The sequence below is a fragment of the Terrapene carolina genome, unplaced genomic scaffold (assembly GCF_002925995.2).
Source record: "Terrapene carolina triunguis isolate 2854851 unplaced genomic scaffold, T_m_triunguis-2.0 Scaffold97, whole genome shotgun sequence".
Taxonomy (NCBI): domain Eukaryota; kingdom Metazoa; phylum Chordata; order Testudines; family Emydidae; genus Terrapene; species Terrapene triunguis.
In genome coordinates, this window is record NW_020664448.1 from 14,691,162 (window position 1) to 14,716,710 (window position 25,549).

Genomic DNA, 25,549 nt, shown 5'->3' on the forward strand with positions numbered 1-25,549 from the left:
TATAGAGTCAGTCTCACTCTCTGTCTGGCCAATGACCATTTAAGTATTTTGTACAAAACAGAACAGCTTCAACAAGAGCGGGGGAGCACACACCTCTGGCCCAGAGTCCACTGGGAGGTGGAAGACCTGGGTTGAAGTTCCCGCTCCACAGCAGGCAGAGGGATGATTTGAACCCAGATCTCTCACATTCTGGGTTAGTGTTCTAATCACTGGCCTGTAGGGTATGAGAGGGGCACCACCTCCTCCTGTTCCTTGTTGTTTTCCATTGAGAACGATCTGGGCTGGCTTAGGTGCCTAATTCCAGGAGAGCATTCACAGCTGTGAATCCTGAGTGCAGGGAGGTGCCTCTCTCCAGACTGGATTGAGGCACCTAACTCCCTTTGAGAGGCGGGGTTTAGGCTGCATCCTTCTCCTCGGCATTTCCTATTGGCTAGTTTAGGAAGCTCCCAGCTTGGCATGCTGGCATTTGTGAATTGCATTCTTATGCACCTAACTGTTCCCATGCATTGCTTAGGGAGCCTGGGCACCTAATTTATATTTCATTTATATTACTATAGAGCCTACGAGCCCTAGTCATGGATCAGGACCTCACTGTGCTAGGCACTGTACAGACACAGAACAAAAAGACAGCCCCTGCTCCAAGGAATTTACAATCTAAGTACAAGATGAGGCAACAGGTGGATATAGACAGATGGGGGAGTACAAGACATTCTAGGTCAGCATGATAGGCAGTGGTCCTGGCACAATAGCAGCCTAACAACTGTCACATTTTATGCAGGCAGCATGGCAAAGAAGAGTTTTGAGGTGGGATTTGAAGGAGAATATTAGCTTTGTGGATGTTTACATGGAGTGCCTACCAAGCATGTGGGGCAGGCTGGGAAAAAGCATGGAGGTGCATTTTTGAAAACTCCACAAATGGACAGTGGAGTCTGGCATCATGGGCGAGCATTGACAGCTTGATAGCAAATGAGAGATGATAGGTGGGATTTTCTCTTGACATGTAGCAGACTGCTGTGCTGTCATGAGAAGTTAATGGAATAATATCTCTTTCTTTGAAGCTTTACTTATCCATTCCAGAGTGCCATAAATATAACTTAGTACACAAAGATTGATAGAGACTCCAATTGTATTGAACCTCTGAACCAGTGTCTATGGGGGACTGTATTTTATTTTTAAAGGGACACTCTAAAAAATTTTATATAATCAAAAAATCCTTGCCTGTTTTACTATTAATAACTTAGATTATTACAACTAAAATGTAAATATAATTTGCTTTTCACTATTTATTCCCCTTTTTTGCGTTTTTAGACTTTCAAACAACTAGGTCAATAAAATAAATGTATGTATTTAACTTTTGTTTGCAGTTGTGTTGTAGCTATATTCGTCCCAGGATATATGAGAGACAAGGCGGATGAGGTAGTAATATTTTTTATTGGACCAACTTCTGTTGGTGATGGAGACAAGCTTTTGAGCTACACAGAGCTCTTCTTCAGGTCTGTGAAAGATAATCAGAGTGTCACAGATAAATATAAGGTGGAACAGATTGCTAGGCATAAGGAGTTTACACATGTTGCAAGAGACCATTGAAGATCAAGTGGACAATTAACACTTCCGCAGTCACAGGACAAAGGATGGTTAGTGGGCTACTGATTGTGGTAATGAGACAGAAAACCAGTGTCTCTATAGCGGTGGTTCTCAACCTATTTATCACTGTGGGCCACCTATGTGGCCCACCACAACGCCCCCCCCCCCCCCCCCCACAGTCCCCTATGCCTAGAGACCCCTCCACAGAGCGGGGCCAGGAGCAGGGTGTGAGGCTGGGCAGCCACACCCTGCAGTGCAGGGCCGCCGCACCCCGCCACACAGGGCCAGGCAACTGGCAGCCAGGACCCAAGTCACCTAGTTCCCAGCGCCCCCCACCTTCTCACTGCCCAGAGTGCTTCCCCTCCCCACAAACCTGCCTAGAGACCCACTCTCCTGCACCCTGCCCCCCTGCGGCACTCACCAGCTCCCTGCTGGCAGGAGTGCTCCAGCAGGCTGCCAGACACTGTCTCCCTCTCAGCCAGCCCTGCCCTCTGCCAGACCAGAGCAGCAAATTTTGAAATTTTCTTTAGCCCACAGCTGGGCTGCACCTGTATGCTAATTGGGCTGCATGAGGCCCACGGGTTGAGAACCACTGCTCTATAATGTCATGATTTTTGTCTAGCAAAGTTACAAACTTAAGCACCACTAGGGTCGCCAATTTTGGTTGGACATATTCCTGGAGGGTTCATCACATGACATAATCTTTAATTAGAGATTAATCTTTAATTCCTGGAGTCTCCAGGAGAATCCTGGAGGGTTGGCAACCCTATTCCCGGGCTTGTCTTTTGGAGGTGTGCAGCTTTCCTTTGAGAACAAGGACTGAGGTGTCAGATATAGAGTGATCATTTTGTGAAAAGTGTTTGTCCATCGGTGATGTGATGTTTTTATTTTCTATCATTTTTCTTTTTGAGTTCATTCAAGAGTGTAGTGATTGTCTTGTTTCATCCACATAGTTATTGGGGCACTTGATGCACTGGAATAGATATACCACATGTTGTGATAGGCGTGTAGGCCCTGTAGATCTTGAAAGGTGGGGTGTTGATCATCGGTTTTGAATCTGTTGTTATGGCAGGATCTGGTGCTGCTTTGAGTGGTCATGTCCTGGTCACCTACTCTGACTTCCTGTATAGCATAGGTCATAGAATTTCACCAAATTACTCCAATACTGAGCCTAATAACTTGTTTTCAACTAACGCATATCTTCCAGAAAGGTATCCAGTCTTGATTCAAAAACATCAAGACTTTTCTTAATACAGTCCTGTAATGTTTGGATTGAAAATGTTTATTTCCAAGCCAATAACTATTTTCATTATTTTCAATAACGAAAGCTTTTTTCTTAGGAAATGTTCTTAAACTTGTTGTTAGCAATACTTGTTGTTAGGGCCTTGAAACTATCTGACAATTTAATCTTTAGTTTTGAATATTAAATTGTTGTGCTCATTTTCCAGCTTGGATGTGGCCTGAAATCAGTGGCTTTCCTAATCAGCTACCTGGAGTGTTTGTGTCTTTAACAGACTGCTGTTAAAACTGAATTGTAAATTACTCATTTATCATATCTGGCCAAAGTGAGTGATTAATTTTCATGATTGAAAACAAAGGGGACCAGATTAACAGTTCTCCAATGGGAGAGAAGCAGAGATGAATCCCATTGCTATAACTGGCAGTCTTTTCTACAATAAGTGTTGGAGTCATTTGTGTTTTTCAGAAATTTGCATTAGAGTAAATGAACTAAACAGCTGCCCACCTCATGTCTGTTTTACTTCCAAGATCTCTTAGATCTATTGTGTGTTGATTTTTGTATCAATAAGCCCTAAATTTAGTATAGTAAATCACACATTTTACAAAAATTATTGTCCTAGAGTTCCCTAAAACACTTAGATTGTTTATTTTTCACTGAGATCACACAATAGCCATACCTTCCACACACACTAACTCAGAAGAGCAATTTGACTGTGTTTATGCTATTGCCACTAAGGATTCTGGGTATTGTTTTAAATGAAACCTCTGGAACAATGTAGCCACTATTCCTGTCTTTCTCTGGAGTGCAAGTACATGCTGTATTTCGCTGTCTTTGTCTTTTTCTTGAAATGCTTCTGCCTTCAGAATCTTTATCTTTCTTCTTCATGCTAACATCCACAGATCAGATCCAATGGATACTTCAGTGTGCTTGCAACTTGGAGGCAGAACCACACCAGGCAGGCAGTGTCAGGAGGGGAATGTCCTGCCTCTTGAACTCACCTCCATATTTTTCTGCCTCCACAGTGGCTGGCAGCTCAGCCAGACCTCCCCGCTGCAGAGGGAAATTCCAATCTTTACCTCAATATTTTAGGCTAACAGTTCCGTTGAGTACTGACTAGCTAATGCCCAGCCCTATCCTGTGGCTTCATTTGGTTTCGGGCAGACAATCTCTGCAGCTCTGCTTCCTTCTCTGAGGTGTTGGTAGCAACTGGTGCCCCTGTAGGCTTCAGGGAGCGAGCTGGGCCCAGAAAGCCAGAGATGCCAAAGGAAAGGATTGTGCCTCCTGCTTCCACCCCTGTAGAATGCAGTTTCCTTCACAGCCCAGTCTGGGTGGGGTCACCTCAGCTCCCCCATCCCTGGCAGGAAAGGAGCTAGGAAGGATTGGAAAAGAACTGGCTCCAAGGTAATCAGCCCCCCTCTGCCTGAAGATGATTGCACCTGAGACCCTCTAGGCCATGCCAGTAGCCTTGCCTCTGACTGTGGAACTCAGCTGCTTCCTCCCCTCCACTTTCCCCTGGGTTACAGATGGAGGGCACTAAACGCAGCAGGGGTAAAACCCCCTTTAAAGCCCTGCGAAAACGCTGGCTGCAGTCTGCTCTCTGGCCAGGAGGCCAGGGAAGAGACACAGGTATTCAGCAGTGAGCCCAGCTGCAAGCCCTAATCAGGGCTGGCCCAGAGGAACATGCTGAGCTGAGTGCTGACAGCTGGGCTGAGGCACGGGAGGGCTATAAAAACCCTGAAGAAACCTCAGAGAGAAGGCTAGACTGGGAGGAGACAGGAGGGTAGTATTGCTGTCTCCTTACCAAAGAGGGAAGCCTCAAAGGCAGGAGACCCTGGGGAGGGTCTGTGGGGCGCTAGCTGTTGGGGGACCGGGGAACTGCACGAACGCTGTAAATAAAGACACTTGGGTGATCCAGCAAAAGGAAGGCATGGAAGACTCTTTATTATACCAGCCTAAACACAGGGTGCAGGCACAAAAGTGGGAGAGCCTGCACCGACCCTGTGACACAGCCCCTCTCCCCATGTGGGATCCGTGCGTCACCCTCACTGAGTGCAGTGGGACAGATAATCCAGCACCCGGTTCCTCATGGAAAGATGGGGCTATTAAGAGTCATCAGAAAAGTTGACTTATGATTCTGACTCCTGCCAGACATTACAAAAAGGAATACAAGTCATGTGGCAAGTTGAAGTAGTCCATGAAGTACTCTTTGCAAGTGGTAGCTAGAACCAGTGCAGGGTCAGTAACTGTCCTTTATTGCCTCAGAGCTATATGCAGCTCAACCAGCCCTGTCTGAAGTTAGACCCTGGTTGGTTTAAAGTTCGCTCGATTTGGGAGTAAAAGGACTATCCATTGCTTTGATCAAATGAGGTCACTGAACATTGCCCAAAGTGGGTACCCTATAGAACTGTGCACGAATTTCAGGAACAGATTTGGGACATAGAAAGCAACCCATAGAAAAGTCACAATATGAATGAAATGAATGAAATCATCCATCATCTACAAATGGGACCATTGCAACCCACTTACCCTCCTATTTCTAGTCTCAGAAAATCAAGGACAAGCAGAGCAGGCCCCCGCCTGAAACATCTAAATAAGTTCCTAATTGTAATAAGGGCAAATTTAAACCCAAGATTGGATGTTTTCTAAAAGATATGCTGTAGGAATTATTTTGGGGAAGTTCTATGGCCCATATTATACAGGAGGTCAGACTAGATGATCACAATGCTCCATTCTGGCCTTGGAATCTAGGAACCTATGAATCTATTAGAGGCTTGTCTTCAAACCATGGCCATCTTACGATCCTCAGACAATCCTAATGTTTTCGAGTCCTTTTTCTTTTTCAAACTTTGATCATTACCATTTTGTTCCAGGGTCTCTCTCCAGGATCCTGTTAGCAAATAATATTGGCTTTACAAGAGAAGGAAATGCATCTATCTTTTCCTGGACAGTGTTTTCTGATCTAGGCCCTACACAGAGAGAAAGCTGAAGCAAACACACAGTTTGATATGGTTCCTGGAGTGTCTTGGATTCTGTACAAACACAGACACATTGTGCCAAGGAAGTCTATTAAAGGTCTGGGCTGAGGATGAATACTATCAGGTACAAGGTGTCACCTCAAGAATATTAATAAAAGATGAAGATGATCATAAGAAAAACAAGTGGTGTCACAGAAACAAGAATCCACTTCTTACTGGAGTTTATTGGAAATTCTGATCTCATGCACAGGCATGCTTCCATAATCCACAATTCATATGATACCTATCCAGTAATTCTGGATGTCCCCTATGCATCTTGCCCTATATCATTGATCAGCAGAAAGCTAGTTCCAGTTGTATATTCTTCACTCCCACAATTGGGAGATTTCTTTTTGTGGTGGGATCTATCCGATTCTGTCCAGGGAACCGTTTCCAGAAAGAGAGAGCACAGTACCCACCAGCTGGAAGTCAGTGACTCAATGAGGTCTCCGAACACCTCTCATGGAAAACAGACCTGTTCTGGTCACAACGGTCAGTGTGTCTGTGTCACAGTGGGGTGTCTGCTTGTGGCTGTGTCTGGGGAATAGCTCCATCTGGTTTGACACTCCTTTTGATCTTTTATTTGTGCTGTGGCCCCTCTCATGCTCCAGGAGTTGTAGTGCCTCCTCTTTGTGACTTGGGGTGCTCCCTGGACTGGCTGGCCAGGTATCATTCCCAACAGTCGTCCAGTTCACGTCAGAGTGGTGTCCCTAGTGGCTGGTGGGGGAACCCAGGCCTGCCCTCTACTCCAGGTTCCAGCTCAGGGGCTCTTGAATCAGAGGCCAAGGTCTGCACGGTCCCAAAACTTGCTGCCATTTCCCTGAGCTTTTTCCTTTCCACCTCTCTCAGGCTTCCACCCCACCACCCTTTTGGGTAAACCCTTGTTCAGGGATAGGATCCCAGGGCTTCTACTTTCTCCCTGGGTTTCCTCCTTTCCCTCTCAAGCCCAGAGAGTAACTGCTGGCTTCCACATTACAGCCCCCTTCCTGCTGCAAACTTCCTAACTTTATACCAGCCCTGTCAGCTCCTGTCCAGCTGGGATCCATTCTCAATCAGGTCTTTCCTGTCAAGCCTAACTTTCCCACAGCTGTGGCCTATCAGGTTGTTTAGCCCTTTCTGAGCCACATTAACCCTTTATCATAGTCTGATAGTGTTTTCATAATAACTGGGAAGAACATTAGCAGCCCTACCCCAGAGAGAAATTCTCCTCCCCTGGGCGGAGCAAAGTTTCCTGTGTGCACTGCCCACAAAAGGGGAGATGAACACCATGTCCTGCATGGCAGAAGTCAGATTGGCAGAGGGGCTGGTGGTCAACTTCTTTGAACCTCGAAACAGAAAATGAAGTGCCCTGTAGTCTTTCTGTGTCACGATCCAGGATGTGGGGACATCTTAGAAAGCTATCCAAGGTCCTTGCTATATGTGTTCCCACCTTTTCCACTACTCCCAAAAATAGGAACCAAGAGAGGGGGAGTAACTGTTTATCCCTTTCTGGCTGAAGAGGCTATGGCTTTCTGCCTTGATTAACCTAACATTGGATCTTTGGATGTCTGTCTCACAGAAGAGGTCTGCTGTTGCAAGATTAATCCTCTATCCAGGAACAGACATGTTTAAAATGAACACTTGAATGAAGTTTGTTATTTATCTCCTGGACCCCAAAAGAGAAGTCAACTAATCCATAGTTTAACTACCAAGTTAAACCAGTGAAAGAGCCTTGAATTCCTCTGGAAGTGCTGTATTGTGGATGTTTAAGAAAAGTTTTGTACAAATCCCAATATATTATACTTCCTTACGGTACCAACCTTATCCTAGCTGCATGAGGTCATAAAGCACAACCTCAGAGCCTCTACTATTTACAGCACTTCGCAGAGTGAACCTCTGCAGGGTGTGTCGTTATGTACTACCCTTCCTAATGTAGGCTTCCTATTGGCTATGATTTCCAATCAGATGAGTTTTTTTATTTGCATTGGGGAGCTTTCTCTAATAAGACCCATTATTGTAATTTTAATTCAGATCAGTCATTCTTACAATGGCCATAGAATTCATTTCCTAAGCAAATTCAGGAAATAGTCCTCCTTCAGTTAAGCAGCAAGTCCAGTGCTTAGGGGCACCAGCATTCTCAGGTCAGAGTAGGCATGTCTCCTGTACTGAGGTCTGCTAGATAGCCATTAGTTCACCAAATTCTGTATATTGGTCCTCCAATGTTAGCAGATGCCATTTTCTTTCTGTTGGCAGGAAGACAGAGGAGCTACTTATATAAAATCTACCTTTTTTTTGGATGTCCGTAATTAAAGGATGAATCTGCTTCCCACTCTGGAGGCGCATTACTATGAAAATCCCATTGTAATATGTAGGTGGACCTTAGCATAATGAAGAATAGGAAAATGTATCCATGCTTACCTGAAAATTTCCTTTTGTTGAGTAATAAGGTGGACAGATCTGGCTCATCCTGGAGACAAAATGGATCATCCACAATAGCAGTGGCAATTGACATCCATGGTTTTGAGTTTGTTGTCATTACTTGGGATTTACCATAATCTGCAGAAGAAGAATTTCTTCCTTCAGTGTATATTGAGGAACACAATCTGTAATTTAGGAAAGTAGATTTGAATTATGCTATTCCAGGAAGCAGGGCATTCTTCTGCTGCCAGTGACTGACAGGTCTGGTTCTGCTCCAGAGCTGCAAGCTGGCTGATGTATCCATTGGTAACCAAGCTATGGACCTTGTTACTCGAAGAAAGGGAATTTTCAGATAAGCATGGATAAATTAAATTTTCCTATGAACTAGTATATCTCAGCACTGCCTTGATTAATAACCCCTAAGGCCATTGTAAAATTGCAGAGAACTTCAAGAGATTTCAATGTTTCCAAGAAAATTGCAGGAGATTTTTCTGGGGTTTGTGATGGGATCACCTCACTACCTTGCAGTGTGGTTTTTAACTATTTGATGTTTGCCCTGAGGATTGTAGTAATGTTGACTTGAAAGTGAGTACATTAGAGAGGTCAGTGTAACATATTGGTGTGTTGGAGTGTCCTGATGTAAATGAGCCAGTGCTTGGAGATTGGTGTTGTGTTGGGTGATTGTTGAGATATCTTCTTGTTTCCATGCTATTCAGAATTTGTGGTGTATGGGAATATGTCTGAGAAACTTTAAACTTGCAAAGTTACGGGGGGCAAGGGAGGTTGGGGGGAGGTGATTTTGAAAGTCATTTTGTTTTTTCTCTTTTATTTTAATCTGTTTTAAATCATAGAATATCAGGGTTGGAAGGGACCTCTAGTCCAAGCCCCTGCTCAAAGCAGGACCAAACCCCAGAGAGATTTTTGCCCCAAATCCCTTAAATGGCCCCCTAGAGGATTGAACTCCCAACCCTGGGTTTAGCAGGCCAATGCTCAAACCACTGAGCTATCTCTTCCCCCAAAATGTGGGATCTGACAATCCAGGGCTGGAGATAGGCCAATGGAGTGGAGAAAAGGGCTATCCAGGGACTGGAATAGCAGTTCAATACGATCTCTGGTTGTTGAGTTTTGGATTTTTTAAATTTACATGCCTGAGAGATAAAGCTTTAACTAACACTTCAGCTTCCTCTGTCTGGCACTCAGAGCTTTTCATGTGAAGCTGGAGCCTGGCAATTTGAAAAGCTTGTGTCACCCAGAAGAAGCTTAAATGTAAAGCTTTCTCCTCCAGGGTGTACAATTTTAGAGCAGAATTGACAAACTTCAGGATTAAAGTAAAACTTTATAATTTTGGTTGCTTTGAATGTTGTTAATGTATTAATTTCTGTTATTTAATTAACCCTACTAGTTGTAACCATTACTGTCTTCAATTGTTATTGACGTATATTTAAATCATTGAATATATTTGTCATTCCGTGGATGTTCCAGAAATTGGTTTTACAAAAATTAATATATTTATAGCCCCAGGGTGGTGTAGAAGACTCCGATTACACTCAATTTATTTTATCAACATTTTCTTAATGATGAGTGTTAGGAATTCTTAGAACTCATCGTTAAGAAAATATTGAAAACATAAATTGAGTGTAATGGGGGGTTTCTTCTCAATCACGGTGCTATATAAATAGATTCTTGAGCATCCACTTGACTCAATAGTGGGGCTTGGGGCGGTTCCTCGTAATTTGTCATATCTGTCAGCTGCCATTGGCAGAATAGATTTGGTTTCACAGATTTTAGAAATAACTTTTAAATGTATTTATTATATGTCCCACTATGTAGACAGTGTCCAAGGTATTCTAGAAATGAGATGGATCCCAGTTCTACAACTTGCTCGACATGAGTAAAATTTGAAGCCCCATGGTTCATCTGGCTTTTATATTAGATGGACTTTAAAAAAAATCTCTGGAAAAGAATTCCAGAATTCAGAAAGGGAGTATTCTAAAAGGTTTTCTGTACAGAGTTACAGAATATTTTACTGCCAAAAATCCATAGAAAATTTAGTTTTACTTTGGAAGTTTTTTTGTTCCAAGTTTGGAGACTGAATTCAGTCAGTAAAGTGTAAAACAAAGGATTTTAATTCACCTTTGAGAAGCAATCACAATATGCTTTTAACTGTATAGCCTGTACCAATGCCTTCCTAATAGGAGAAGCTAGTTTGTAAATTAAAAAACTAGAAAATTCACTTTTTTTTTTTTTTTAAGCAAAAAGGGAGTGAGAGAAAAACTTTGATCCTGTATCAACTCCAAAACAGAATTGGCCCCAGAATCATTGCTGTCTGGTAAAGGGGCATCTTCATCTGTATCTAGATCTATCTGTGTGCACAATACAACTACATTAAACGAACATTAGCAGGTTGCAAAGCCAAGCTCTGAAAAGTTAGAAAATGCCAGCATTCCGCCCTCTTGTGCATATGCATTATGATAGCCTTAGATTATGTGATCTCACATTATTTTTTCCTCAGGACCCCTGCCTCATTCAGTGCAGACTGGATGGTGCTCCCATAACGAGCAGCTATTCAGTATTTTGTTCTCTCCTTATTGTTCAATGTGTGGCCTCATGCTCTGTTTACTGCATGCTACTCAAACAGGGCCGGCTCTAGGTTTTTTGCCGCCCAAGCAAAAAAAAAAAAACCTTCAGGAGCACAACTGCCAAAACAAAAACGCTCTGAAGTGTCCAGAATGCTACCCCTCAAATTGTGCCGCCCCAGGCACGTGCTTGGTTTGCTGGTGCCTAGAGCCGGCCCTGTACTCAAAGCCTGTTCTGAAGACAGACTCACTAATTTCCTTGTGGCCTTTCTGTAGGGGCTTATCATTATATAACCTGAGTTCTTCACAAATATTAATGAATTTATTTTTACAATATTATCATCCCCATTTTGCAGAGAGGAGCTGAGGCACAGAGAGATTAAAGTCAAAAGTATCCACTAATTTTGGGTGCCTGATGTGAAATGCATAGGGCCTGATGATATAGCACTTAACATGTTCAAAGCATAGCTCCTATTGACTTCAGCGGCTCAGTGCTTCTGCAGATCAGTCCCCAGGATCTCTAGTCAGTCACCCAGAAAATGAGGCGCACACAATTCATTACCATTTATAAAAAGTTTGGATTAAGTGACCTGCCGAGCATCACACGGGAACCTTGTGGCAGAGGCAGAGATAGAATCCAGTTCTCCAGAGCAGCATTCAACTGCTTTCACCATGTTTTTTCTCCTCCTCCTGCAATCCCCTGCCTCACTCACTACAGACCTTCCAACTTCTGCAACAAATGAGTCGGGGTCTTCTTCATTACACAGCCCTGATCCATCTTCAGAGAAGGCCCATCCTGTGTGATGAATGGGGCAGGGATCCCATGGGAAAATAGCATATAATCATGCAATTAAAGACTACATAGTAATACATATGCACAAGGGAGGCAAAATAAGGTTGCCCAGGCATCGGGGGCATTGAGAGCAGAGGAGAGATTTGCGTTCAGTTCAGGTGCCTTGACCCCCGTCACAGCCTGCTGCTGTTACTGGGAAAGTCACGCTCAGCCCCAAGCTTGAACGTGCCCAGTGTGCATGGATCCTTCTGGGTATTTAGCTGCTAAAATCTAAGTCTCTACTGAGCATGTGCGAGCTTTGATTTTCAGAGACTGAAATAAACTTGGCGAAATTTGGGCAGATTTTCATGGAGCCAGCAAAAGGCCCATCCCTGACGCAAAGGCTACCCCTCTGCCAAATGTCACATCCCCGCTCCAAAGCCTGGGGCACAAGAGCTTCTCTCAGAAAAGGTTCCCATAATTTTTTAACGTGGGCAAAACAACGTGTTTATCCCTCGCCTTGTTCTCAGAAAATGCTGGACCATTTTGGCTGAAAACTTCCAAAAAAAAAAAATAATAAAGCAACAACAATCACCCCAACTTGAGGCAGACACCTGGCTTGGAAAACTTCAGCCCAAACAATTAAAGTCTGGCAAAGTCATAAGCAGTGAAAACAGGATCTAATAATAGAAGTATCAGGTGATCTTAACAGGGCTGTGTTACCAGCCCCACCTATAATGTTTTTATTTGTATTCTCCATTGTTCGCAGTGTTCCTCTGGAAGTTTGGAAGACGTATCTTTCCCTGATAATAGTGTCATATTTCATTCTGCAAACATCAGTATTTTCCCTCTCACTCTGGCATTTTCTCTGTATTAGGGACATTATAGAAATAATAAACAGCATTGCATTGTATTTTGATTGGTGTTGAAATTAGCATGACTCATTTTTTTTTGGTATGCTACATTCTTGCTGTACTGCCGGTATTATGGATTATTTTATCCCTACAATCAGCAGAAGTCCTGGAATAGGATTTCTTTAACTTGTGCTCATGCCAACTGCCTGTCTTGCTCTGCAACAAGAGAGCAGAAGTACGGTGGGATTATCCTTAACGATGGCAGATTTTTTCTTACTTTTTTATGCTAGTGATAAATTGGGGGTATTGCTTTCTGTTTACAAATGATCTAGCATTCATGGGTTTATTGAGTGAAGCAACTGCTACTTCCAGAGGTGTTAACTTCACAATATGGGAGAGGCAGATCAGTTACCACTCATGCAGCCTTTTAAAAATGATAAATAATATTTTTTAAAGTGCAGTGACGAGGAACTGTTTGGTTGAACTCATCGGCAATGCGAAATGAGTCTTTCACCTTGGGTGACCAGATGTCCCGATTTTATAGGGACAGTCCCGATTTTTGGGTCTTTTTCTTATATAGGCTCCTATTACCCTCCACCCCCATCCCGATTTTTCACACTTGCTGTCTGGTCACCCTACTTTCACCTCTAGATTGCTGGTTGCTCCAGTAGTGACTGACAGATGGTGGTTTAGTGGCTTGTGAGAAATACAATGATGGTCTCAGTCCAGTTCTCAGCAGACAAGTGTGAACATCACGACACTGCAATCCCAATCGGTATTAATTGGCACCCAGGTTGACAGTCTCTGAAGAGAGATGCCCAAGGTTGATACACTCCTAGAGCAGGTCCCTCTCCCCAGATGAGTGATTGGATGATGTGGGCAATCTTTCATTGCCGATGTGTGCTGCCATAACAGTTGTTGTCTGTAAAGAGAGGGTTTGAGTCTCCACAGCTGTCAGCCCAGCACTTTCCATGGTTTCAGTTTTAAAAAGTGTGGTTAAAAACAGGCCGGGGGGAAAAAAACAGCTTGCCTCCTTCCTAAAAAATGCTGTGCTTCTGCTGCTGATTCCAAGACCACTTCAGTGTTTACTCTAAATCTAGGTTTCTAATTGCAGGGGGTGAACAATGTCAGGGGATAAGATTTCCAGAACAATTTTGCTTTCTTTGAGGACTGGGAGATGGGACTTTGTAAGGAGAAAAAAGGAGACATTTAGACAAAAATAACCTATTGAGCAGTTAACCAGCAGAACCATCGCTGTCAATGGTCGGCACAGACAGACTAGAAAGTATGTAATATCTTGGCTGACCACCATCAAAAATTGCTAGAGTGGGAATTGGCATGTTAGCAAATTTAATTGAAAGCAAATCCAAGCTTCTTTCATGCAAGAAGTCTCTTTCTGCCTTATTACTTAACTTGTTAAAATTGTACTTGAAAGATAGGGGGAAAGCTTGAAATGTATATTGATTGATATAAAAAAAAATGAGTATTACTGAGTCTCTCGACTTTTTGCTGATCGTGGGTCATTTCACTTTCACAATATTTCATAATTAAAATTATTAGTAATTCTGTTTTAAGTCTCTGCCAACTTCCTAATTAACTCTTCTTTCCCTCAGATTGCAGTGCTTATTTATTACTGTCAGCTCGCTGTATAGTTTACACAAGGCACCAGGAATTTTTGCTAAGAATGTCTCTGGTTTTGTTCTGTTGATATATGTATCTCTGTTTCCACTGCAGCCATACGAATCATGGGATTAATGAGCTGTCAGATTCTGGGTAATGAATGAAAAAATGACAGAGATCTTTTCAGAATTTAAGAAGCAATGTGTTAAATTTGTCATCAATGCTATAAAGAAATCACATCTCTTCCATGTATGAATCAGGAAACGTCTTAAAAAAATAAATAAAAATTGCAGTGGTGCAAAGGCCCCACGTGATCGCCTGGTGAGCAAGTGGTTATTTCCAATTCTGTTTCCATCTCTTTTGGCATCGCTGCTCAGGGGCTGTTTGCGAGAGAGAGAGGCAGGCAGGAGAATGTGTTTTGGAAAAAGTAATAGATTTCTACACCTGGGGCTCTAGGTTCTGAGTTGAACCCGCAGCTGGAGATTTTTTTGTGTTCTCTCTTTATGCCTATATGAATTTGCTGGATTTCTTGTTATAAACATTACTCCTTAAAGGGAAGACCTTGCTGACTGCCAAAGAGTTATTTTTCCATGTGGGTCATTCCGCCCATTTACAAAGTTTCATTAGATTTAGATTCCATAATTCTTCTTATATATATAAAAATATATTTTGATCCAGGTGACGGTCACAGATGGAGGCATCTCTCCCAAGCAATCTACTGTTTGGGTGGTGGTTCAAGTTCTGGATGAAAATGATAACAAGCCTCAGTTTCCAGAGAAAGTCTATCAGATCAAGTTGCCCGAGAGGGACCGCAAGAAAAGAGGGGAGCCAATCTACAGAGCTTTTGCATTTGACAAAGATGAAGGACCGAATGCAGAAATTTCCTACAGCATCGTGGATGGAAATGATGATGGGAAATTTTTTATTGACCCTAAAACCGGGATGGTTTCTTCCAGAAAGCAATTCACAGCAGGGAATTATGACATCTTAACAGTAAGGCTTCAGAATTAGCACACACCATTTGATGTTTCAAGAATATGTTTTTTAAAGTTAGTATAAATAATGTCACATAGTTTTCCCTAATTTAGGAGTTATATGTAAAACCTTAACCTATTAAGAAATCCAGTTGTCATACATAACTATAGATAAAGAAATAACCTCTTTTTACTCAAAATGTTTTCATACTTCTCAGGTTGTTCAAAAGGTAGATCTTCAAAGCATCAGTTTGTCTTTCCAATGCACAGGGAAAAAACATAGACCGAGGGCTTGTCTACGCACACAATAGTTGTACCACTTAACTCTACCACTTCAGTTAAAACAATACAACCCCCTTAGTGTGGAGGCAGTTATACCGATATAAAAGTACCATATATACTCGTTCCCAAGCCGAATATTTTTGGTAAAAAAGTGACACATCAAAGAGTGGGGTTTGCCTTATTAACGGGTCTACACCAAAATTTGATGATTTTAAACTCTATGGAATCATTGAATTGAATATCTAATACATTGTCGTTTTGTTTACCTGGAGCGTCTGTAGGCATCGAGCCCCACAGCAAACCGTGGCCACTGGGAGCTGAGGGGCTCCGTGCCTGTGAACGCTCCAGGTAAACAAAACGTCCAGGCCCGCTAGAGGCTTACCCTAACGGGCCAGGAGCCAAAGTTTGCCAACCCCTGAAATATAGGGTTGGCTTATGAAAGGGTCATATAGTTTTTGCTCTTTTTACCTAACCATCTTGGGAGGTCGGCTTATAAACGAACGGGCTAATGAACAAGTATATACGGTAATTATACTAGTATGGCTTATGGAGGCCCTCTCGGAGATCCAGAGAGGCCCGGGCCACTTCCAGCTTTGAGGCCCCCTAGCCATAATAAAAATTAAAAAATGACAATACATGAAAAACAAAATAAGGCACCAAAAAAAGAGTGAGACATAATTTGAATACTTTTTTTATTTAACAAATGCTTTTCTAGCCCTTCTCTGTGCAAATGCACTAATTATTGAGGAAAAATCTATATCAAGTGTCTAAATTTGAGGCCCCCTTTGAGCTTGAGGCCCAGGCCAAATGGCCCTCCTGGTCCCACCCTCTTATTGGCCCTGGGTTTTTGCTTGTAAGTGAAGGGGAATAATGTATACTGACATAAAGCACTTTTACACTGGTGTAACTTCACCCACACTAGGGGTTGCACTGCAATAACTATTTCAATAAAAAAAATCACTGCCTTAAGCACAATAGTTATGGGGCACAAAAACTGTGTGCAGACCAGGCCTGAGAGAGACAAGAGATGTGTGGTATTTTTTGATAGAATCAAATTTAGGGGCATATGAACTCCAGAAATCTATATGTATTGGAAACACTCTTGTGTGATTGAAAACGATTCATGGTAGGCACTTAAACAAAGGATTATGACAGCAAAGTATTGAGTGGGCGCAGGTGTCTAGTAGTGTGCCACATTGATCGATGTTTCATCCCATCTTATTTCACATCTTCATCAGGGATCTAGGTATCAGCGTAAACAGCACAATGGCCAGGTGCCTTTCAGATCTCACACTGCGAGCCAGGTCTCTCTCACTTCTTGGGAATTGGCTTTATTAATAAAATACTGTAATGTAAAGCTCAGCTCAAGTCTTCTCCCCAGGCCGAGTTCCCACTCTGATTCCTACTGCAGGACTGCTCAGGATACAGCCTTGATCCTCTCTCTCTAAAGAGTCCACTCCTCTTAAATCCAAGCAGAGTAAAAAGCCACCTGCTATAGTTCACCAGATCACCTTAATCTGTTTCCCACAAACCACCTGTTACAGTTCACCAGAATACCTTTATCTGTTTCCCAGCAAGATCAACACTGGCTGACAGGATATGGTATTTCAGGCAAATACTGCCAGCCTTTTAAAAAGTGTGTTAATCACATTAAATGATGCTATAGTCATATATATTTATAAATATCTCCTATAGTGTATAACTTGAAAACACACTAAAATAAAGGAAAACTAGCCAAACTCTCAGGATGTTGGCATAACTGACCAAAGCACCCACATGAAATTGTATTTGTAACCCCCATCCTCCCTTCTCTGACCCAGATGTTTGTTATCCCATGTCCTTTTCTACACATGGGGCTTGTCTATCTGGAGAGTTACTGTGCAGTAAGCTGCGCTGTAAATCAACAGCCCTATAGGCTGCTGCACACTAAGTCACCACGTGTACCCTGCTGCCTCTCACTAAAAGTTCTGCTTTGACCTACTGCATTCTGAAACAGCGGTAGATCGAAGTGCACTATGGAACTTCTAGTGCATGGCCACAGGTTCCACGCAGCCAATTAGCGCATAGCAGGCTAGAGTGCTGTAGATTTACACCCCAGCTTGCCAGGCACTAACTCTTGGTATAGACAAGCCCCTAGATTGTAAACTATTCCAGGCAAGGATCACGCTTATCAAGCACCATGCACATTGATAGTATAATACAGGGGTCGGCAACCTTTAAGAAGTGGCTTGCCAAGTCTTCAGTAATTTAAGGTTTCGCGTGCCAGTAATACATTTTACATTTACAAGGCCTCCCGACAGAACCCCAGACTAGCAGCGGGCTGAGCGGGGCCGGTGGCAGGGACCCCGGCTGGCAGGGGCCGGCGGATGGAACCCCAGACCGGCAGCAGGCTGAGCCATCCGGGCCAGCAGCAGGCTGAACGGGGCCGAGACCCCTGGCTGGCAAGGGGCCGGCAGCTGGAACCCCAGGCCAGCAGCAGGCTGAGCGGGGCCGGCAGTAGGCTGAGCGGGGCCGGCGGCTGGGACCCCAGACTGTCAGCGCAGGAGGCAGACAGAACCCCAGACCGGTAGTACGCTGAGCCACTCAGCCCGCTGCCAGTCTGGGGTACCGTCTGCTGGCCCCTGCCAGCCGGGGTCCTGTCCGTCGGCCCCGCTCAGCCTACTGCCGGCCCCACTCAGCCTGCTGCCGGCCCGGGGTTCCGTCCATTCAGGCCAGCAGTGGGCTGAGCAGGGCCGGGACCCTAGCTGGCAAGGGGCTGGCAGCCAGAACCCTACTCCGGCAGCTGGCTGAGCGAGGCCGGCGGACGGAACCTCAGACCGGCAGCGGGCTGAGCGGCTCAGCCAGCTGACAGTCTGGAGTTTCAGACGCCGGCTCCTGCCAGCCAGGGTCCTGGCCGTCGGCCCCGCTCAGCCCGTTGCCGGCCTAGGGTTCCGTTCACCCAGGCAGGCAGCGGGCTGAGTGGGGCCGGCGGCCGGGACCCCGGCTGGCAGCAGCGTGCTGGTAAAAATCGGCTCACGTGCCGCTTTTGGCATGCGAGCCGACCCCGGTATAATATAAATAATAAGAATTAACCCTAAGTTGGGAGGAATTGTGAACACTGAGGGCAGAGAAGCAACATAAATAGATCTATAGAAACTGAAACAAAGGAAGAAAGTAATCATTTTGGAAAATGGGTTGAAATAATCCAAAACATAGTATTGTAAGAGACTGAAGGATCATAGCATACTGAAAAGTTAAGAGTTTTGCAGTCCAAGTGCGATAGCAAAAAAAGCCATTGGTCCACATATGTGTCATGTCATGGATCATATTTGTGTTTGTACAGTGCCTGCCAAAGTAGGTCTTAGAATCTCTGAGTAGGACTCCAGTAATACAAATAATGATGAAAATAACAACAACAGTGTAAACACAAGATATAGGAATTAGTTAGATTGGAAATAGGAGTAATGAGGTGAAATTAAGGGACATTTGGGGAAGATTATTAATAATAATACTTACCTCTTATATAATGCTTCTCATCAGCAGGTCTCAAAGTGCAAAGGTAAATATCATTATCTCCATTTTACAGATGGGGAAAATGAGGCATAGAGTGATGAAGTGACTTCCCAAAGGTCACCCAGTAGCTTAGTGGCAAAGCCAGGAATAGAACCCAGGTCAAACTTCCTGACAGTGGAAGCCTATTACATTTTAGAAAAGTCTTCTAGAGAAGATAATAGAATTGGACTAATATAACCCTACATTAGTCCAATTCTAGACCAGTATCAATAAAGCACTGGTAGACTCAGACACCAATAACAGGTTAAAAGTGTGAATTATTTGACTAGAAACATATGACACGTACTGTTAAAAAGCTGAGATTCTAACTTGTCTGTTGCTTGTAGCATATCTTTTTAGTACTGGCCTGGCAAGCAGATATAGACCTTTACATCTCATTAATGTGAATGCCATCTTGCTATTTTACCCTGTTTGAATGACAAAATATTAATGCCCAATATCTCACAAAAACTGCAGCAGATGTAAAATCTGTGGAGTTAAGCTATGGGTGAAAAGAGCCTATATAGGATATTGAAGTCATCATCATCTACCATGCTGAAAGCCCTCTGTATTCAATATTTGTTTTGTGAGTTCACGCATCCCTACAATAATGCTGGTGTTATTTGACAGTGCCAGTTGTAGTGGTTTGTATCCCTTCCGCATAGCAAGGATTGCTTCAAACCCCTGACATAATTTTATTTTATCAAGTTCCCCTCGCTGCCTCAGAAGTGCAGAGAAGACCATAAGCAGTAACAATCCCTTTAGACTTCAGTTCTATCTCCAGTATTGGGCAGGTCACGTACGTTAGTTAGATAGTTAGTTAGTTATAAAAATAATTAGCGCAAAATTGAGTTTTCAACTAAATGAGATTTTACCAAGTGAAAAGTGTCTGAAGAAATTTTTGATTTTGGGTGAAATTAGTGGCCTTAGATACACAGGAGGTCCCTTCAGACCTTAACCCTATGAAACTATGGAAAACTTACATATTTAGGCTAAAAACTGAAATATTTTGAGCCAGATATCCTGTAACAGTTCCTCATGAAGGGCTGTAGTTCAGTTTCCTCATGTCCCCATTGTCCTCCCTGGCTGGGCCATGTCTCTCATGATTCACCATGGCCAGGGGCTTTCATGTTGCAACCTCTCCCTCACCAGGAGGAATAACTGTTCCAGGGAGCCTGGACTGAAAGGGAGCATGAGGTCCTTAGAATACAACTCCCATGAGGCCAGCAGCATTTCCAAACCATTTTGATTTTCACTGAAAGATCAAACTTTTACATGAAAAATTTTTACAAAAATGATTTTTCATTTTTGATGAAAATTTCCACAGAAATAAACCCAACTTTACTCTGGTGGCAGGAGTATTCTCAAGATGCATTGACAGAGCAGCATGTTAAGCTACCGTATGTGTTCTCTCTATGCGTAACAGATAAAAGCAGTGGACAATGGACGACCCCAGAAGTCTTCAACTGCGCGCCTCCATATTGAGTGGATTAAGAAACCCATACCCTCACCTGTATCACTGACTTTCGATGAGCCCTTCTACAACTTCACTGTCATGGAAAGTGATAGAGTGACAGAAATTGTGGGCGTGGTCTCTGTGCAACCCGCTAACATACCTTTGTGGTTTGATGTAGTCGGTAAGTTTGAACTCAGTGCTGTGAATAGGTATCAAGAAAAACACCTCCGGATGTGTGGTTTTGAGAGTGAGAAAACTAACAGTGAATTATCACCCAAATGAAAAACATGAAATGCTGAGATGAAAATGCCTAATTTAATATAATAATAATAATTAATAATCATGCTTTTGTTATGACTCCTTAGCTAAGCTGAAAAGAAAGCGCTGGATGGCTGGATTGTTTTTTTTTTCATAGTATGTTATTTACTGCAATCTTGATGTTGTCTGTCATTTAAATTCTATTGTCATACTTTGCTAATCTCATTTCTAAATGTATTTATGGTACTTAGACTTGCTGTCCCTCATTTCTCTCTTTTCTTCACCTTTTTTTCTGCATTCTGTTCTTTTTTTTCTGCTTCCGACTGCCCTGCTTCAAGGTGGCAAGCATGCTCGAGAGATGTTCTATATTCTACAGACAGCTTGTGGGCAGAACTGTTCAACAGAAGGTACCCTTAGTGCAAACACATTTGCTAAAATACAACTATCCAAGCTGCCTTTTTTTTTTCTTTTTTTACAAGTTCTTTGAAGCAAATTATATTACATCTTTCATAAGTGTCTGTGACAGAATGGACTTGATACATTCTTTTCTATGACAGCTTTTATCGTATCCAATTATTATCCCTTTATTCACGGATTTTCACAATTTAACACCAAAAAAATCAAATGTTTTACAGTTCAATGCTGTCCGTTTAAAACATGAAATGGAAAAAAATAGGCGTGAGCAGCATCAGCATGTGGGTTGCAAATGGAGCCACCAAAATGATCATCTTGAATGCAAGCTGAAAAAGAGAAATAAGTTTAGATGTGAGATTTCAAGCACAAAATTGCCTAATTTGCCTTCCATAACTTTGCTTATAAAGGTGGAGGAAAGGAAAGCAAGCATGGTTGGTAAAAGGCAGGAGAGGGAATGACAGTGGTGGTATTTTAAATGCAAAGGCAAATGCAGTAGGTCCGTGGATATCAGAAAAAGAGGGAAGAAGGAGTATTGCTTAGCAGCTGGAACAGGAAACTAAGAGTCAGCATTCCTGAGGGCTGTTCCCAGCTCTGCCATTGATTTATTTGTGTGGCTTTGGGCAACTCACTTAACATCTCTGTAACCTTTCTGTCCTTAACTGCCAATCTGTGCAGATCAGGAAGGGAAACTATTGTGTTTCCTCTTGTATCTGTAGCTGGGTTTCTGAGATGCCAAATATCATTAAAACTCAGCCCAATGCTGTCGTGCTCTTGGGTTCCCGTTAGCCCTTCGAGAAGAGCAAAACACATCTCCTAATGTCTTCCCTTGCATTCTTCGATAGTTTTAGCACAGTATGAGCAGTTTATATTAGCATCATGTTTACATTCCCTTCCTCTTGCTGACCCTAACTATCCTCCCAGGGGGAGGCTCCCCCCTGCCCATTGACTTTATTGTCACTTTTTGAACTCGAACTTCTTGTTGGACTTCTCTGCCCTTCATCCCGTTTTGTCTTTTGCTCAGTGAATCCTACCACTCTCATTATAATGCTCTCAACTTTAAGTCTGAGAGAAGGCTGCTGCTTTCCAGCTACATTCTTACGCATCATTGTAATTATTCCTGTTCCAGCACCTCCTCCTAATGGTGCTCAACATGTTTGCCTCCCAAAGAGACGGCTGATGAAGAGCATGCATGGTAATTAGAGCCCGTAGTTTGTAATTCAATATAGTACTTACATCTAGAATAGCTTAAATACTTTTTAAAATAGGTTTTAATTTATCCCCCCTCCCCCTGAAAAAAAATCCTAACATTGTCCATAAAGGCTCTAGGGTTTCATACTGAAAGATGTTGAGTCAGTACCAAGAGATGCTGAGCGCCTAACTTCCATTGACTTTAATAGGAATTCTGGGCACCTGGCACCGCTTAGTACATTGCAAGGTCGATTCCCTAGTCTGCATCTGTGGCCATCTACTTTAGTAGTAGTAGTAGTAGTAGTAGTTCTACTGCAGTAGTGCCTAGTAGCACCAGACATGAACCAGGACCCCAGTGTGCTTGGTGCTGTGCAAACAAAGAACAAAAAGATGGTCCCTGCCACAAAGAGCTTACAACCTAAGTATTTTATGTTTAGATTAATTTAACTGCTTCTAATCAGTGTCCGTTACCGTACGGGAAGGTCTGAGGGACTGATGGCTCAGGACAGCTGTTTGTGAGCAACACTAAAAGAGGGCAGCAGCCTTGCCCTGATCTGAATTTTGCACTTGCATCTCCATGAACATCCCACAGTAAAGTCAACGGGAGCTCTGCATGCTTATGCAAGTGCCTGATTTAACTCAGAGTTTGGAGTTCAACTTTTACGTTTATTGGCTTCATAAAATAAATGAGAACCAGAATCTCCCAGTATAATGATTTCCCTTCATTATTTTTTTTTCTGATATCTACTTGCCTGTTTGTTTAATTTGGAATTCACCTCCTCACATAGGAGGCTGCCTTCTATTTGGGCCCTTCTAATCAATAATGGTTGAAAAGTCAAACCCGATTTCTGTTTTCAGCATGTATTCAATATATCTGTCAGATCGCACACAGCCCACAGCGCTGCATTGTGAAGGCCCTGTACACAAGAGCCCATTTTCTCAGTTTTTGTTATATTTAATCACTGTTGGATAAGAAACTCATTTTCAATGGAATAGATGCTCCTAGACAGTTGAAATTCTTTTTGTTCCCAAGTAAACTGAGCCCTCTCTCTGTCTCTGTCTCTTTCACCCCTTTGCACTGGTGGTGGGAGTGGTACGATAATTAGTGTGCTACTTTCGCTGCATTAGCTGAGCTGCACGGTGCTGATTGTTGCTTATGTAGCATGTTGCACAAAACCCTTCTGACACTTTCCCAATAGATCTCTCTCCATCCCTTCCTCCTACTCCTGATGTAGGCCTTTAAAAGCATCTTTTAAAACTAGAGCAGGACGTTCCTACCCCATTGTGCTTAAATTCCAGTAATTTCAGGATCCCTGGGTAACAATAATGTAAACTTTTTCCTGTGAAAACCACATTGCACTGATTTTCACTGAGTGCCAAAAGCATGTGATTCCCCAGCCTCTTTTGAATCATCTGCTATGAGAACTGTGTACTATATTTCTTGATTTTTTTCTCCCTACGCCTTACTTTTCTGCCCCGTCCTCAGCTTCTCAGGAGAATCATAGCCTTGGATTTGCTACTAACAGCTACTTTGCTGAAATTCAAAATATCTCTGCAGTGTCCTTCCCTTTCTAAGGGTATGTCTACACTACCTGCTGGATCGGCGGGCAGCAATCGATCCAGCGGGGGTCGATTTATCGCATCTAGTCTAGGTGCGATAAATCGATCCCCAAGCGCTCTCCCATCGACTCCTGTACTCCACCGCTGCGAGAGGCGCAGGCAGAGTCAGCTTCATGTAGCTGAAGTTGCGTAACTTAGATCAAATCCCCCCCCCCCCCCCCAGTGTAGACCAGGCCTCAGATAATGTGCTACAGATGAAGTCTTGCTTTGCATGTCGGGTTACTAATATTTCTAAAATATGCCATGTTTTAACTGAATGCTGCAGTTGAATTCAGAGTACTTGGTACCTGTTTTGCCAGCATATAGATTTATTTTAGATCCGCCAGAACTAGAAAGCTAAATTTCCGATCCTGATCTCTCCCTGAGTCTGAGTAATTTGGGCTGTACCTCTCTTTCTGCAAATGCCAGAGGCAGTTTAGACTCTTCCTTGGGACCCTGGAATCTGTCCATTCCCTTTCCATCGTTGTTCCTCCGGCACTGCATACAGGGCAGAGGTTCAGCTGTCCCATGTTTTTCTCTTAGCATCCTAGGTTTTATAACTCACTTGGGGGCAGGGCTAAGCAAGATTCTCCCCTCCCCACGCCTTGGAACAAATATTTAATTCCACTAATTTGTAGGGAAGGCAAGAGTTCTATTTCTTCTCTCTTACGTTATCCCGCCTTTCCTAGTATTGTTTCTGCATTGCTTTCTACGTCCCTGAAGTCTTGGACTGGGGAGAGGCAGGTTCCAGAAGCAAAACCTTGTTATGATTTTGTTTCTGGGAAACACCTGTTCCCCATTCTGTCCCACTCGAGGAAGTTCCTTTGGGTGCATGTATGTAGTGAATGCATCTGTACAAGCTGTTACAATTAAGAATTTATGGTAAAGCTTCAGCATTTCAATACGCTTTTGGAAACACTCACCTAGTGAGTGATTGTTTGAAGTGTGGCTAAGCCCTGGAACTCTCAGACACAAGTTTGACTAGCCTCTGGTGTATGCCAGAAGAGAGGCACAACCCACATATCTCAGGCTGAGTGAGAGGTCATTCCCCTAAATGAAATAATCAAGTGACAAATTCTCTGTTGTCTGCAGCTGGTGCTAAATACAAACTACCCATAAATATGGCCCTTAATCCCAACAGAGATTGGGTTGATAGCAAACCTCACCCTAAAATGCAGACCCAGTTCTTTGACCTAGCCTTTCCTCAGTAACACACTATTTAATACAAAACTGAACCATGAAAAATAAACACAGCCCAGCCCCTGCTAATTGGTGGGAGGGACAGGAGAAAGAGAGAGAGGGAGAGAAATATATCATGAATATAATTTTGGAAGGCCACATGAGAACCTATACTATTAATCCAATTGAATTAAGTTTCTTAATTTTAGGGAAGGTATTCTGGAGTTAGTCAAAGTTGTCTGTGACTCATAGAGCAGGTAGAGATAGGTGTTATTTGTGGCACAGTGTTGAACAATCTGCATTGTCCTCATCCTAAACACTATACTTAGCAAGCAAGGAAAGGGCATTTAAAAAATTGCAGTGCTAATCTCTCAGTTTTAATTTCTTGGAAGTTTTAAAGGCAGAGTTTCCTTGAAAGTGCATGCTGATAACATACGATTTTTGATTGCTCATTAAGATAGTTATTAAGCATTTTGTATTAAAGTCTTTCATTTTATTTCTCACGGTTATCAGTATGAAACATTCTCTTTGAAAAGTGCAGACTGTCCCAAGGCTAGCTTCGTTTCTGCCCAGGTTTCCTTGCAACCATCTACAAACTCGCTTCTTCAAAC

The 25,549-nt window shown here is 43.0% G+C and overlaps 1 protein-coding gene across 1 annotated transcript in view; it reads left to right on the forward strand.

Moving 5' to 3' along the window:
* Nucleotides 1-25,549, forward strand: part of FAT3 (FAT atypical cadherin 3) — a 570,769-nt gene that overhangs the window by 412,823 nt on the left and 132,397 nt on the right. Inside the window, exons 5-6 of the mRNA XM_026651587.2 lie at nt 14,736-15,050; nt 20,271-20,481. Coding sequence (XP_026507372.1) covers nt 14,736-15,050; nt 20,271-20,481 — 526 coding nt within the window. The remainder of the gene's footprint in view (nt 1-14,735; nt 15,051-20,270; nt 20,482-25,549) is intronic.